Genomic DNA, 15246 nt, shown 5'->3' with positions numbered 1-15246 from the left:
CGCTGAGGTATAGAGGCGTGGATAACTGGAGCTGGCACTTTAATTAATTTAGAAGTGTGAAGCTCCTCCCCCTTTATGCCCCATCAGCCCTCAGTTTAGAAAATGAAGACAGAGAGGAGGAGAACAAGCGGAGGAAAACAAAAAGGAGAGAAGAAGAACACACAATAACTGAATCAAACAACATACGGACAAGCCGAACAGGCAGGCTAAGAGCGCAGAGGTGGGCGTCCAGTGTCCCCTGTGGAATCAGAGAAAAGGTACAAATATCCCATTTTCTCTTTCATCCACTAGGGGACACTGGAGGTGCTTACGCTGGGGACTTCCCAAAGTTTTCCCCACGGGCGGTAGTGCTCTGCGGCACCTGCAGAACAAGGCGGCCAAAACGGGATGCCAAAGTAGCAAATGTATCAAATTTGTAAAACCTGACAAACGTGTGAACTGAAGACCAAGTGGCCGCACGGCACAATTGCGACGTGGAGGCTCCTCTACCGGCCGCCCATGATACCCACAGAATGTGTGGAATGGGCCGAAATGGACGAAGGAGGCAGATGGTCGGCACTAACATAAGCCAGCCGGAGCCAACGTGCCAAAGTCTGCTTAGACACTGGCCAACCCCTCCGAACAGCATCATAGAGGACAAAAAGCGACTCAGACTTACGGAGGGACACTGTCCTGGCAACATAGATGCGGAGACCCCTAACCACATCCAATGTAGAAGAGCCACCAGAGTCCTCCACCAACGACGGTACCACAATAGGCTGATTGATATGGAAAGCCGACACAACCTTGGGAAGGAAGGCGGCTACCATCCGGAGTTCCGCCCTATCAGCATGAAACACAAGGTAAGGTGGCTTTATAGGACAGAGCACCCAATTCCGAAACTCTACGAGCCAAAGCGAGAGCCAGGAGGAGGACAGTCTTCCAAGACAGGTACTTAAGATCAACCTCCTCCAAAAGGACCAAACATTGGCAACTGAAGAAACAGAAGCACCAAGTTTAGGGAGCTATTGGCGGTACAAAAGGAGGCTGCACGCGCAAGATCCCTTGAAGAAACGTCTGCACCTCAGGAATGAGGACCAATTTCCTTTGAAAGAAAATGGAAAGGGCAGAAACCTGCACCTTTAAGGTTCCCAGACGAAGGCCAGAATCCAGACCCATCTGAAGGAACAGCAGAAACCGGGACAAACGAAAAGTCCTAGACGGTAGACCCCGACTAGAACACCATGAGATATAAGCACGCCAGATGCGATGACAGCGCGCAGCCGAAACTGGCTTCCTGGTGAGTAGCATGGTGGGAATAACCGCGTCTGGGATACCTTTGCGTCTTAGGATATCAGTTTCAAGAGCCACCCCATTAAACACAGTTACGCTAAGTTGGGGTGTATGAAAGGGCCCTGCTGTAGAAGATCCGGGCGCAGAGGAAGGGGCCACGGATCGTCTGACAACAGGGACCGAAGGTCCGAGAACCAAATTCTCCGAGGCCAGTTAGGAGCCACGAGAATTACAGAGGCCGACTCTTGTTTTTGGCGGTTGATGTAAGCGACGGCCGTTGCGTTGTCGGACTGAACTCTCACCGGACGAGCCTTTAAAAACTCTGTTGCCTCTATCAGAGCATTGTAAATCGCTGAGTTCCAAAACATTTATGGGCCACTTCTGTTCTAGAGGGGACCATCGACCCTAAAAGTGGTAATGGAGGACTACTGCTCCCCAGCCTCAAAGGCTGGCATCCGTTGTTACGATGATCCAGTCACACACTCGAATCTCCGGCCCGCTAAAAGATTGATTGATTGATTGCGTCCACCAGAGAAGGGCCACTCTGGTAACCGGGCTCAGACGGATCTGTCGATGTAGAAGCAGATGAGACCCTGACCCCTGTGCTAGCAAGTCCAGCTGAAAATCCCTGGAGTGGAACCGGCCAAACTGTAGTGCCTCGAAAGCAGCTATCATCTTCCCCAAAAGACGCAGACAAAGAAGCATTGGCACCTTCTTTGGTCTGAGGACAAGCTGAACTAACAACCGGATATCTCTTGCCTTGTCTGTTGGAAGAAAAATCCTGTGCGATTCTGTATTCAACATCATGCCCAGAAACACATGCTTCTGGGACGGATTGAGATTTGACTTCTTGAAGTTGATTATCCAACAGTGTTGGGTTAGAATGTGATATGTCAGCAAGGCATGATCTGATAGAAGAGATACCGATGGAGCCTTGAGTAACAGGTCGTCCAAATAAGGGATTATGGGCCTGATTCAGACCCACTCGCGAGCGGCTGTCCGCTCGCAAGTGGGTCGATGTTATGCACTGAGCATGCGCACGACGGAGGGAGCTCCGTCGTGCGCATGCGCCAGACGCGACGAGCGAAGGAAAGTCCTTCGCTCGTTGTGTCCGATCAAAGGGGGCGTGCTGTCAATGTTGATTGACAGCACGCCCCCTTTGGTGGGCGTGCCGGGGGCGTGCCTCCCTGACGGGGGCGTTCCCACGGGAACGCCTCCCGTCAGAAGCCGGCCCACTGATATCACTAGTGATGTCAGTGGGAGTGATTTTGGCTCTGATAGAGCCAAAATCACTCCGGAGCTTGCGGTTGAAAACCTCAACCGCAGGCTCCGGCTCGCAATTTCGATGGTCGCGATGGTCTCGACCATCGCGGCCATCAAAAAGCACGCTCGTATAGCCTGTGGGTGGTGACCCACAGCTATACGAGCGTCCAGGAGGACGCTCCATGAAAATGGAGCCCGGCCCTCATTCAGAGCGTGCGCTCTGCTCAGAGCGTACGGCTCTGAATGAGGGCCTATGTTCACTCCTGATGACCGAAGGAGAGCGATCATGACTGACATGAGTTTTGTGAATATGCGGGGAGCCGAGGATAACCCGAACGGCAATGCCCGAAACTGATGATCTTTCAATATGGCACAACGCAGAAAGGCCTGGTGTGGTTCCCAAATGGAAACATGGAGATAAGCATCCTTGATATCCAGGGATAATAGGAACTCCCCCGGTTCCAAGCTCGCAATGACCGACATTAGAGATTCCATTCTGAAATGATACATCTTCAGATACAGGTTTAACGACTTGAGGTTTAAGATGGGTCTGATCGAACCATCCGGTTTGGGCACTACAAACAGGTTTGAGTAAAACCCCATACCTCTCTGATGCTCCGGAACCGGAACTAGCAAGATGACACTACTAGAGACAGGATAGCCTCCTGTAGAACTCCTGTTGAGAAATGTGCTGTGGCGGTAAGGAGCAGTCAGTGCTTTTGATATAAGTGCTGTGCACTCCTTCCGGCCTTCTATAAGGACAGGGCGCCAGGTACCCGGACCCCACCTTTAGGGGTGCCGAAGGGTACCTACAAGTGTCAAAAAGATGAATATAAAAAAAAAAAGTGTGCTGCTGGAGCACACAGATTGTGACCAGCTCCTAGTAGGCACATTTTCTAAATTGAGGGCTGATGGGGCATAGAGGGGGAGGAGCTTCACACTTCTAAATTAATTAAAGTGCCAGCTCCAGTTATCCACGCCTCTATAACCCAGCGTAAGCGTGTCCCCTAGTGGATGAAAGAGAAATAAGTGTTGTCGAAGCCGGATGATTGGCTGAGACCAGATCTCAAGTTAATAATCGGGGTACGCCATTTTATGTTGCCCCTGACGACGCCATCTTGTGTCGTCAGCATGAAACCATTGTGTGCGATGCTAATATGATATTATTAGCATCGTGCGACTGCATCGCTACCGCATATTGTTAAAAGTCCTACCATACCCCATACGCACATTAAATCATACATATAATATACAAGACTGTTGCGCTGTTTATTAAAACACTTGCATATTAGCGACTACACGCAATATCCTTACACGTACACATACCAAAACTTATAAAAAGGTTCCCTAAGCATTAAGGTTAATATTAGAGGTTTTATACGTTATCAAGTCTATTGTGAAATACATATATTTGGTATATAATTTGGTATATAAGGTTTAGTACATGATAAGCAGACCAAGTTTGGTGCCATTCTAAACCACTGTTTATTTGCAGATTTCCGGTTCCATCGGCAAGGAGATTGCAACATGCGTTTGCACAAGTTATGGATCATAGAGAGATAGGCATTGAAATGTACTCTGTAATGTAATGTTTATTAGCCAGTTTAGATTTGTTCTTTGGGGAAACCGCACACAAAGAGCTGTTGGAGGGTTGAACTATTACAATACAAACTGACCTATGAACTGTATCGTAACAGAAGAACGAGGAGGAAGAACCAATGGGATTATGCCATCTTGTACTATTGTATTGCCTATCTCTGCAAGGGTACATATGCAAGCACTCTAGATCTGGTAGTTAGTCATCTTTCTGTTGGCGGAGGTTTCATAGTTGATTCCGGGAAATCTGGATCCAGAGTGCATGCGTACGTTATCGACTGTACCTTGTATTTTGTATAACCTTTGCACTAATTGTGTTATAGATCAAGGTGTGTAACTATATGCTTTTATGTAAATAATATCTTTTTTGTGCTTTGGAACTACAATCAAAGTCTGGAAAGCAATTATTTCTTGTGCGTACGAAACGCTAAATAGCGACTTTAGGGTATAGAGGTTAATAGGAATTCATAGTGTTCCCACTAGACTGTGGGCAGGTAGGCTCAATACGCACACGTTCCCAAAAAGGGAGAGGGCGTGACCTTGTGACATGCCTTCAATTTGTCACACTTAAGGGCATAACCAGCACTTCTGAAATGCTTGTAATTTTACTTCAGTATACCATAGTAACATCTGACAAAAAGGTCTAAACACTGAAACAGCAAACTTTGTGAAAATATAACTTATATTTATTAAGGCATGGCAGTGTCACTCTCCAAACTTAGACTCGTGACGAGATTGCGATGCCTTTTTTCTAAGTCCGGAGAGTGACACTGCCATACCTTAATAAATAAATCTATATATTGTTTTGCCACGTTTACAGGTCTTTTTTTTTTTTTTTTTTTTTTAAATAGAATGCTCTAAGGCAGTGGTGGCGAACTCTAGCACTGCAGCTGCTGTGGGACTACATATCACAGCATGCACTGCCAGAGTTTTGTTATTAGGAAATGGTAAAACTGTGGCACTGCATGCTGGGATATGACCCACAGCAGCTGGAGTGCCAGGGTTCACCACCACTGCTCTAAGGGGTTGGGTACGGGGTTGCCGGGAACATAATACAGGCACTCAGAATCCCGACTGGTTTGAAATACTGACACCTGTAGGTAAGTACTCTAACCCTAACCCTCACCCACGAAGCCTAAACCTAATGTTCCCCTCCCGCAAACTAAACCAACAACCCCCGCCCCGCTGCCTAACCCTCGCCCTAAACCTAGCCCTACTTACCATCGGGATGTCAGCAGTCAGTCAGGATTATGACTTGTGTCGGGAATCCGGCGCAGTTATCCTGACCGTCGGGATGCCAACTACATCTCGTTCTAAAGGCCGGTGCAAACTAGACAATGTTTGTGTGTACCGACCTCATTAGCGACGGGACTCGGCGGGGTGCTGACATCGGCAAGAGCGTACACACTTGCCGATCCCGGCAGCATGGCCCTTGCTATCGATGTCGCCCTTTGAACCTGCATGCAGGACCGACGTGGGATGACGTTGACATTGCACGGGAGCGCGCATAGTCAGCAACATAGCGTGTACACACTGGCCGATGTGCCTGATATGTCGTCTGATCCAGCCGGATCGGATGACATATCATCTAGTGTGTAACCGGCGTAAGAGCAGAGTCATGGAGATGCGCGGTTCAAGAATATTCTTCAGATCCTTATCAGTTTGTAAATATAACAATATGTCAAATGTATTATGCATGCGTTTCCATTTTGTGGCAAAAGGAACCCACAGATCTCATTTTATTAGTTACTTTAGCCTTGCTGGGAGGATAGGGTAATGATATTCTATCATATTTGGCTGCAGTGTACGATTTCTTGATCATTACTTTGCTGTATTCCCTGTACGGTCTTCTTTGACTGTTTGGATCTTTGTTGGAATTCTCATTATCTGAGCACTGTGTCTCACCCTCCTATGCTCTCCTCTGGGTATGGCTCTTATAGGCGATGGCAGAGGAGAGCTGGAGTAATGTATTATGTGCCCTCCTCACCAAAGAGATCGGTCATTAGCATCCATCTTCCTCGCTTGTTATTTTCAGGTATAAACATTTACCCTTAGTCCCTATTTTACAGGTTAGGACTTGGAAACTGCCTTCTACTGACCCAAGAGCTCGGAAGCAGCACAGAAGTGCAGAAGGTAGAAGTTTATTATTCTGACTTCAAAAGAAACTTACATTTCAGCATAAGCTAGATTTTACTGCAGCAGCAGCAGCAGGTTTTCTACCTTATGTCATTAATGCCAGAATACTTACGAATACAACTGTACAAAGAACTTCTACAGGGCAGAGAGGGGGAAAAAAAATGATTTGCGGATACAGTCAAAGTATAATATACACTTCCAAATGCTTCTAGGATGGCAAAAACTATATTTATGCGAGCAGTGTCCCACGGACAGGTAAGAAATATTCCATTCTAGGTATTAAGGGCCTCATTATCAACGAGTTTTATCACTCACAATGAGTGATAAAATTCACTGCACATGATAAACAGTGCTCCAGCCAATCAGCAATCAGCTCCCAACTGCATTCGTTTGAAAAAACAGCCACTGAAATGGTTTCTCAGAGTCCAAATTCATTCTGCGTCCCCCGGCGGTAACCATAACTCATGCGCAGATCGAAACATCACCCACTTGTGTCCCAAATCAACACTGCGTCCACCGCTAAATCAGGCCCTGTATGCCAATCAGATCATTAAAAATATCTTAAAAAAGCAGTGAAAGTGGAGGCTGAGGGATACTGCAGGGTACATATGTGGTAATATATGTACAGTCCTGGAGAAGGTTGGGAGTGGGGAAGTTTACATTTGCAAACTGAGGACACAATTGATATGACATAGTACAGCAAAAAAAAAAAATGACAAGTAGCTTCGGTATAATCAGGAGCTGACAAATTTATAAGCGATTGTCACAGCACAGTGGTTAGTATTGCTACCTAACACTGCTGGCTAGCGCCCTGGGTTCAAATTCTACCAGTATGGAGTTAATATTCTCCCAGTGTTTTAGTGATTGCGTGATTTAACCTCAGAGAGTCTGTGTAGTAGGGTACACTGACTGTACGCTACGCAGGGGCAGGCAATCTGGCTGATGTGGATGTTTAAAGTATGCAAAGAAGATATTACCAAAATAATCTTCAGGTGCTTTAAATCAAACTCCTTTCCTTTCAAATGATCTCTAAAACTCAAACAAAAAAAACAGAAAAAAAACATAGGGCCTGATTCAGAGCGCTCGCTCTGAATCAGGGCCCTCCTCCATGAAAATGGAGCGTCCTCCTGGACGCTCGCATAGCTGTGGGTGACCACCCACAGCTATAGCGAGCATCCATGATGATGGTCGCGATGGTCAAGACCATCGCGACCATCGGGCTTGCGACGGAGACCCTGCGGTAGGGTCTTGCTGCCGCAAGCCCTGGAGTGATTTTGGTTCTATCAGAGCCCAAATCACTCCCACTTCAGACGGTAGGCGTTCCCATGGGAACGCCTCCGTCTGGCAGCCACGCCCCCGGCACGCTCACCAAAGGGGGCGTGCTGTCAATCAACATCGATAGCACGCCCCCTTTGGCGCGAGACCCGGAGCGACGGAGAGCCCGTCGCTGTCCGGGTCTCGCGCATGCGCACGACGGAGCTCCCTCCATCGTGCGCATGCGCAGTGGGGCAACATCGACCCGCTTGCGAGCGTCCTGCGCTCGCGAGCGGGTCTGAATGACCCCCATAGTGTAGTAGGTTTGGGAAATTCCACTTTGTGTTTAACCACAGAATAAGATCCCCCTTTGGAAACTCTAGACTTGTACCAGAAGTGATGGTCTACTCTGAATAAGGTAGACAATACAGCATAGGATAATAGGATGTGTATCCCTCCTTCAGGCGTAAGGATTCCTTTTCATCCAAATACACAATGACCACCGTCGTATATGAAATGGAAAGACAGTTCCAAATAGTGTAATACTATTTTAATTCCAAACACAGGATAAACAATCCATTAAAAACACACACAAACAAGTTGTGGAACGTATCCGGTTGTCACCCCCAAACGGCCACAGCCTGTCAATCAGGCTGCTGCTCAGGGGCACTGCGATAGTTATCGCAGAACGGGTCCTGCGCATGTGCAGACACCCCAATCGGGTTTAAATACATATCTGAATCAGGGTGGATGTAGTAACATTAAATGAGATGCAGTAGTAATCTCATATACTAACCAAAAAAAACATTAAAAAAAACAAAACACACTCTTAAACAGTAATAAAATGATTGTCTAGCGCTGGGTACACACGCAGGCAACGGATCGGCCAGCAGATCGATACACCGTTAGAGTGACTGATTGGTAGGCCAGACACACACAAACCAATCGTCCGCTCGATATGTCTGGGCTGACATTACAAATGGGCAGGAATTTAAAATTGCCGCCCAGTTAAGATGTCAGTGTTGGCAGTCCCTGCAGCCACTGTACAGGCCTGCAGACACACAGATACAGATGTGTCCATATACATCTTTCTTCCTTGTGCGTTAAACAGCCCATCTAGTCGCGCTATGCCATGGTGTGACTCAGTAGTGGCAAGCGACTTTTCGTGCAACTTTTTACCTTCAAATGCTACGAATGCGATGCGAATAGGACGGACAAGCAGCTTCTGCTGATTAAAATGATATGCGGCATGCCTATTTTCTGTGTGCCACTGCGGGTGTATCTGCATGTGAAACGCTACATTACAGTGTCACAGCAGCTGACATGAATAGTGTTCACTCTTTAAAGCGCAAAATGCACCATGCCATTTTAGCCGTGTCTTGCTAAAACAGCCTCACCGCTGTCGTTCTGCCGCCTCGTGAAAAGATGACGTGCGCATGCGCACGACATCTATTCACATTAAGGGAGAGCTAGGGTGAAGCCCAGCACCTCCGTAGGTGCTGGTCACGTCCCCATTAGTGACGTCGCCAGCTGGACACGCAACCAATATTGACGTCGGCGGGGCCACACCGCTCCCCCCAACAGTGTCATCGGCGGCCTTCACCAGTCAGGCGCACACTACTGCCCCCACACCAGTTGCTCCCCAAATCCTGGCGGGAACACTATGTAGCATGGTATTTAGCATGCAGATACACCTGCACACAGAATGTAGGCAAGCCGCATATCATTTGAATCAGCAGAAGCTGCTTGTGTGTACTATTCACATTTCTTTGCAAATAGTATATAGAGTAGAGGAAGGAAAAGTTTAATTTTGTTGCCAGTTGATGCTGCTGTAAACCTACTGGAATCAAATTTCAAAGGAAGAAATATTAGTAACGAGAGCATTGTTCCTGCATTTGGAATTTATTACAGAACAAGCAACACAGACACCTACCGCAACTTGGTGGCAAAGCCTTTACACAATGCAACCCGACGTCTCACTCCTGCAACACGGATAAGAAATCGGCCCCCTTGGAAATACCCACCCCAAACCAAGAAAAGGGCTATTACGTGAAAGAGGACACAGGCCTGGATCAATGAGGGCAAAACTTAATTTATCAGAAATCCATGTAGATGGTGAAAACGGAGAATCACAAGATCTGGAAACTTCTGTTTCATGCTAGTTTATCTTATTTATTTGTATTGTAACCCCTCACAGTACTTATGTAGGCACTTCATAGATAAAAGATAATAATGTGCCAATTTACATAATAATTCTCCTTAGACATTGGTTTCTTGAGCAACTTGTAACAAATGAAAATGTATTAAGTGAAAATGTCTAGGGCTAAAATGACTAAGTGGCGATTACAAAGCGATGCTTATCCAGTTGGGCCGCTGGATTTATATAGGCAATTATGTTCAATGCAAAACCAGGCGTGCTTTGTATTGCATATAAGTGCCTCTTGAAAACCATCTGCTGAAGACGTGGCGGCTTTGAAACGCACCGCTTAGTAAATCTAGCTTTCATTTTTATTTAATATCTTAATAAACCACCCTTACATTAACTTTAAAAATATGCTCATTTTATGAGCAAACAGGAGTTCTGAATAACATTGCATCTGTAAATATGCCGACAATTTTCCCCAAAAAACTTTTGAAATGTGTCATTTTTTTGATGGTTTAAAAATCTCCAAAAATATTACAAAACTATGTAAACTGATCAGTCGAGACTGTCAAAAAATCTATTTCACTAAAACAATCAAACATTTTTGACAACCGTGGTGTAATGGCGCCATACTCCTACGATGGATTGGGGTGTTAACCCCCAATCCACCGGCGCAAAATATGATCGTTATCAGCAAATCAGGCATCTTAAGCATGAAGGATTTCACCATTTCCCCAACAATTGGGCGATCTTTGGTGGCCACCGATCAGCTATTCTGACCGGTCCGATTGGGGAAACGGCCGGCAGATGTAAGTTCCCAGCTTTAAAGGGCCCCATACAATGCACAGCCAAATGGATCCATACTGTACTTTGCTACACTTACACATTTCTAAAACGGCTATACAGCCATCTCTACTAATAGAACAGGTTTTAGAAAATGGATGCATTTCAGCTATAGCTACAGTTGCATCTGATGGGTACGTCTTCAGTATGATTCAATGCTTCCTGTTCAAAGAATATGGAATAAACTAGATAGAAACCCCATACATATTTCACCCTCTAAGCACAAGGATGAAAAAAATCTGTTACAGTACTAATTGGATCGATTTCACTGATACAACCCTGAATGACACACGTCAGCGACCCTCTATCAAGCTAACCTAGTGTTAATTCTAGGTCCGGCTCAGGGCAGGGCGCCGGACCGTAAAAAAGGACACTTGTGCGCGTCTGGAAAAGGGGCATGGCCACTTGAAAAGGGGGCATATTCTTAGTACGGGGCTCCTTTTAGTCCCTCTTGGGGGCATGCCCAGCACTTTTAGACATGCTGGTCTGCCCCCAAGCTCTCCACTCACTGTGAATAAATGCCGCGCAGGTAGGGCATATTACCATTTTAAAATTGGGCAGAGCGCAGCGCCCTGCTAAAACAGCCTAGCGGGAAGACTATGACCTTAAAGCCACACTTCCACCATTCTATTCCACCACTTTAAAATAGTTGTAGAAAAGGGGAAGACTTCACATACCCTCCAAAATGTCACATTGCCCAAGACAACACCTTCCTACACTAAAGAAAATGAGCTGCTGGGAGCAGTGCCCAGGGCTCCCGGAAGTAGGTTTAGTTTGGCTGTACAGCATGGCGGAATTGTGGTGTCATAAAGGGTTAAAAGGATAGTGATCCCCTCTCTTCCTATATGGTAGTTGAGCTTTAAAAGCAGTCATCGTCGTCTCCAAAGTGATGCATTAGGATTGATTTGCATTACTATAAGCTTTGTGAACGGTGTGCTCAAATATTAAAACAATGTATTCCTGTCTATGGTAAATGTATATATACTTTTAGAGCATTTCTCATTATCCTAAATTTAAAAAGTCTCCTCGAAATTTAAACAAATATATATTCCCCAGTTGGCCGTAAGTTGTTCTGCAAACATTTCTTTTCAATTTTCTGCAGCCTTAGGGTTTGCCCAAGTGTGTGACACAATATGCCCGCATCATTTCTTGCAGCCTCTTCCAGTCCATGGAAAAGGGACTGTGCACAGCATAACATGCAGGGCAATGGTTCTGTATTCAGTGCTGCACCTGCAGCGGTTTTCTCAAATCACATTCAGTTTGGAACGCATGCGTGACACTTCTCTACTGGCATAAAAACAATGTTCAAATTCCAAGGCTCGCCTATGTGCCTTATGGTGCATACACGCGGTCAGATTTTTCTTCAGATCTGAATGATAACGATTTTAAAAAATCGTTCAATCGTTCGTATCTGAAGGAAAATCTGACATACCTGACATGTCTGAACGATGCGCGTTCCCGATGGTCAGATAACGATATCTGATAGGTTTGCAGTCAGATTTGGATGATTCCATTCATTTTAATGCAGTCAAAAATCGTTCATAGTTCAAATCGTTGGTCAAATCGTTCATCTAACAAATCTGACCGTGTGTATGCTCCATTAGGTTGCCTTACATAATATAAAACCTAAAAGTTACTTGCTCCGAGATACATAAGTTATGTCCGTGGTCACAATGTCGACAACTACCGTTAATGTCCACATTTTCACTATGTCAACATAACATACTACCTACTGGTGTCGACATTATAAATGTCAGTTCTTGACTGCATACCCTTGCTCAGGCTATATGTTCCATCCCAATAACAAATTAAATTAACTCCACAAGCGTTTAAACTGAATACATGCCAGCGAAAGCTTCAAGTAAACAGGACAGAAGAAAATTAAATATTGTGCGTGCTTATGTTTCCAGTAGAAAAAGTTAATAAAGTGGATACATAAATATATATATATTCTATGGCCAATAATACATCAGTATAGTAAACAAAAAAAACAAAAAAACACCTCACCCAAAAATACTTGCACTTGCAACCCAAACGTCATCACTTACTGCCAGTACTTTTCCCCCCCATGTTGTAAATCTCAGCACTAAACCATGATCAATATTGCTTTTTTTTTTTTTTTTTTCCCCTTCTTAAACACTCGCCAATAACATTTACACCAGGGGTAGACAACCTATGGCACTCCAGCTGCTGTGAAACTACACATACCAGCATGCCCTGCCACAGTTTTAGCATTCACTAACAGCAAAACTGAGGTAGGGCTTGCTGGGAGGTGTAGTTCAACAGAGCTGGAGTGCGCAGATTGCCTACCCCTGATTGACACAATGATGGTAGCAATAAGTGGTGCCCCAGAAATACAAGGTAAGCAATAAGCCACTAGGAGGATGAGTAATAAGACCAGGTAACCGATAAACAATTGTGTGCGGCATGCTGCTGTTAGCTAGTGTTATAACTTGCATTCAGGGAGTAGAATGGGGGTTACTCAGTTGGAACAGTGTTAGGAAAAACTTGTCAACGTAACTGAATGCAAGTAAACAACAAAAGCAGTTATGGTAACAATGCAAAAAATAAAAAAACAGGTTACATTACCCATGTGTTGTAAGGGTGTAATACATGGGTAATGTAACCCGTTACACTCACAAATACATGTAATTAATGCCAGTAGGTGCGGAACCTTAAAGCTGGCAGGTTAACACAATAAAAATAACTGAAGAAATACATTAATTCCTTGGTAAATAATATAATAAGGAGGTGATGGGAGTACAGGAGGCTCCAGGGAGTCAGACACAGATTCATAGAGTGCAGTGTTATGTGGCAACTCAAAAGCGGATTACATGTATCATCTGAACTAATGATAGAGGAAGGAGCTGGGGATGCTACAGTATAGTTCTGTGTGTAGCGGGCAGCACTAGGCATCCTGTGGCTTCACAGCTCCTGTGCCCTTCCAGACTTTACCACCTTTTCATAGATAGATAGATAGAATAACCTCTGAATTAAAAAGATCGGTATCAGCCCACCACAACTGCAAAAGATTGGGGTAATTTGGGAAGATCCAATCAAAGAAAAAAATAATTTGCATTTAAAAAGACAATATTAAATAACTATTAATGCTTTAGCCAAATGAGACTATGCGGTCAGGTAGCAGCTGACAGGGGAGATACCAGCTGTGTCCAGTTCGCACCATGGTATGTCCCCAGGCTGAATTACATGTAGTTACTGAATGCTGTAAGAGATGCAAGTCCCAATGTGCACTGCCAACAGGCAGAACATGCTAGGACTTGTAGTTCCACAACAGCTAGAGTCCCCCCACACACACCAAGGCAGTGCATGCTGGGACTTGTAGTTACACAACAGCTTGAGTTCCACAGCAGCAACAGTTGGAGTCCCAAGGCATGCAGGGATATGTAGTTCAACAACAGCTGGAGGTCCGCCGCCACCACCAGGGCATGCTGGGAGCCTGGGATTTGTAGTTCTATCACAGTTGGAGAGAAGAGGGTGATTCAAACAGCAATGGGCTGACTTACCGAGAACACAGCATTCTGCAGGCCGAATGGGATAGGGGTGAGCCGGGCCAGGGCGACCACCTTCAGCCCGCCGCCTCCCTCCACCACCCGGATGACGGCTCCCAGCCTCTGGCTGCTCCCGATCTTGGCCAGCACCCAGTGGGTGAGCAGCCTCTTGCACAGCAGGTGGGCTATGAAAGTGCCGATCAGCACCCCGACGATGACCAGCCCAATGCCCAGCACCAGGCCGTACAGGTAGCCGGCAGCCACGTTCAGCACGATGTAGCCCCACACGCAGGGCAGGGAGACCAGGATGAAGCCCACGATGAAGAGCAGCACTCCGACCAGGCTGTCCAGGCTCTCCACCCACAGCAACACGTCCTTCAGGTAGTGCCGGGCCAGGGCCAGCGAGGCGCAGCACACGGCGCTCAGGGCGCACAGTAGCACCAGGCTCCGGCACCAGCACAGACCCGGGCAGCTCCAGGGCTCAGCGCCGGCCGGCGGGAGCTGCTCGGGCTGGCTCTGCAGCAGTGGGTGCTGGCTCTCCCCCAGCTCGGAGCCCAACAAGCTGTCAGCTGGCTCCCGGCCGTGCATCCAGCGGCCCAGGGTCTGGCGGCCGTGAGAAGCCAGAAGCTGCAGCGCGGCCCCTGACATCTTATTATCGTTCAACCAGCAGCTCGGCCGATCTCTCTCGATCCCGGATCCGGCGCATCGCTCAGCGCGCAATGAGTCGCTGCGTCCTAGCAGCGGTTTCTACAGGGGACCTTGTTGGAACTCAAACGCGTCAACATCGCTGCTCCGCCCACCGCACGCGTCCGATTGGCTGTGGGCGGTGCAAGGACGGCGACGCTCCTCCCTCCCGGCTTTGTGAATGGTGGATAATGTTTGCTGGGTGGTGCCAAGCGCAGCGCTGAAATCTCAGTGCTAAGTACACATGCACAGGTCACGCCCATGTGGATGCCCCGCCCCCTGATGTACAATAACATCTGTCGGGACCCGACCCCGGCCCTCAGCCTCACAGTCACTCAGTGGTGAAGAGCAGCATCAGGCAATGTTGTTAGAGGCCGGACTCTGACGTTGCTCTGTGCTAATATACCTTAACCATCCCAGTCCTACATTTAAGGGAGACAGGCAGCTTAAGGTTTTAAGAATGTATTCTCTGGGCTTCATATTTTAGTACTTATTGAGGAGTTTTTAACCATGCACAGAGTAAATGCATATTATAATTCAATATGG

General features: G+C 46.6%; 1 protein-coding gene across 1 annotated transcript in view; it reads right to left on the bottom strand.

The window, feature by feature from the left end:
* The window catches only part of TMEM64 (transmembrane protein 64), a 50640-nt gene extending 35833 nt beyond the window's left edge, over positions 1-14807 (bottom strand). Inside the window, exon 1 of the mRNA XM_088471390.1 lies at positions 14032-14807. Within this exon, the coding sequence (XP_088327516.1) occupies positions 14032-14664 (633 nt within the window). The 5' untranslated portion in view covers positions 14665-14807. The remainder of the gene's footprint in view (positions 1-14031) is intronic.
* Positions 14808-15246: the final 439 nt, after the last annotated feature.

The sequence above is a fragment of the Taudactylus pleione genome, unplaced genomic scaffold, assembly GCF_031769625.1.
Source record: "Taudactylus pleione unplaced genomic scaffold, aTauple2 ptg000114l, whole genome shotgun sequence".
NCBI classification, from domain to species: Eukaryota; Metazoa; Chordata; class Amphibia; order Anura; family Myobatrachidae; genus Taudactylus; species Taudactylus pleione.
The sequence above is the reverse complement of the archived record's forward strand: the minus strand, read 5'-3'. Positions and strand labels throughout refer to the sequence as shown.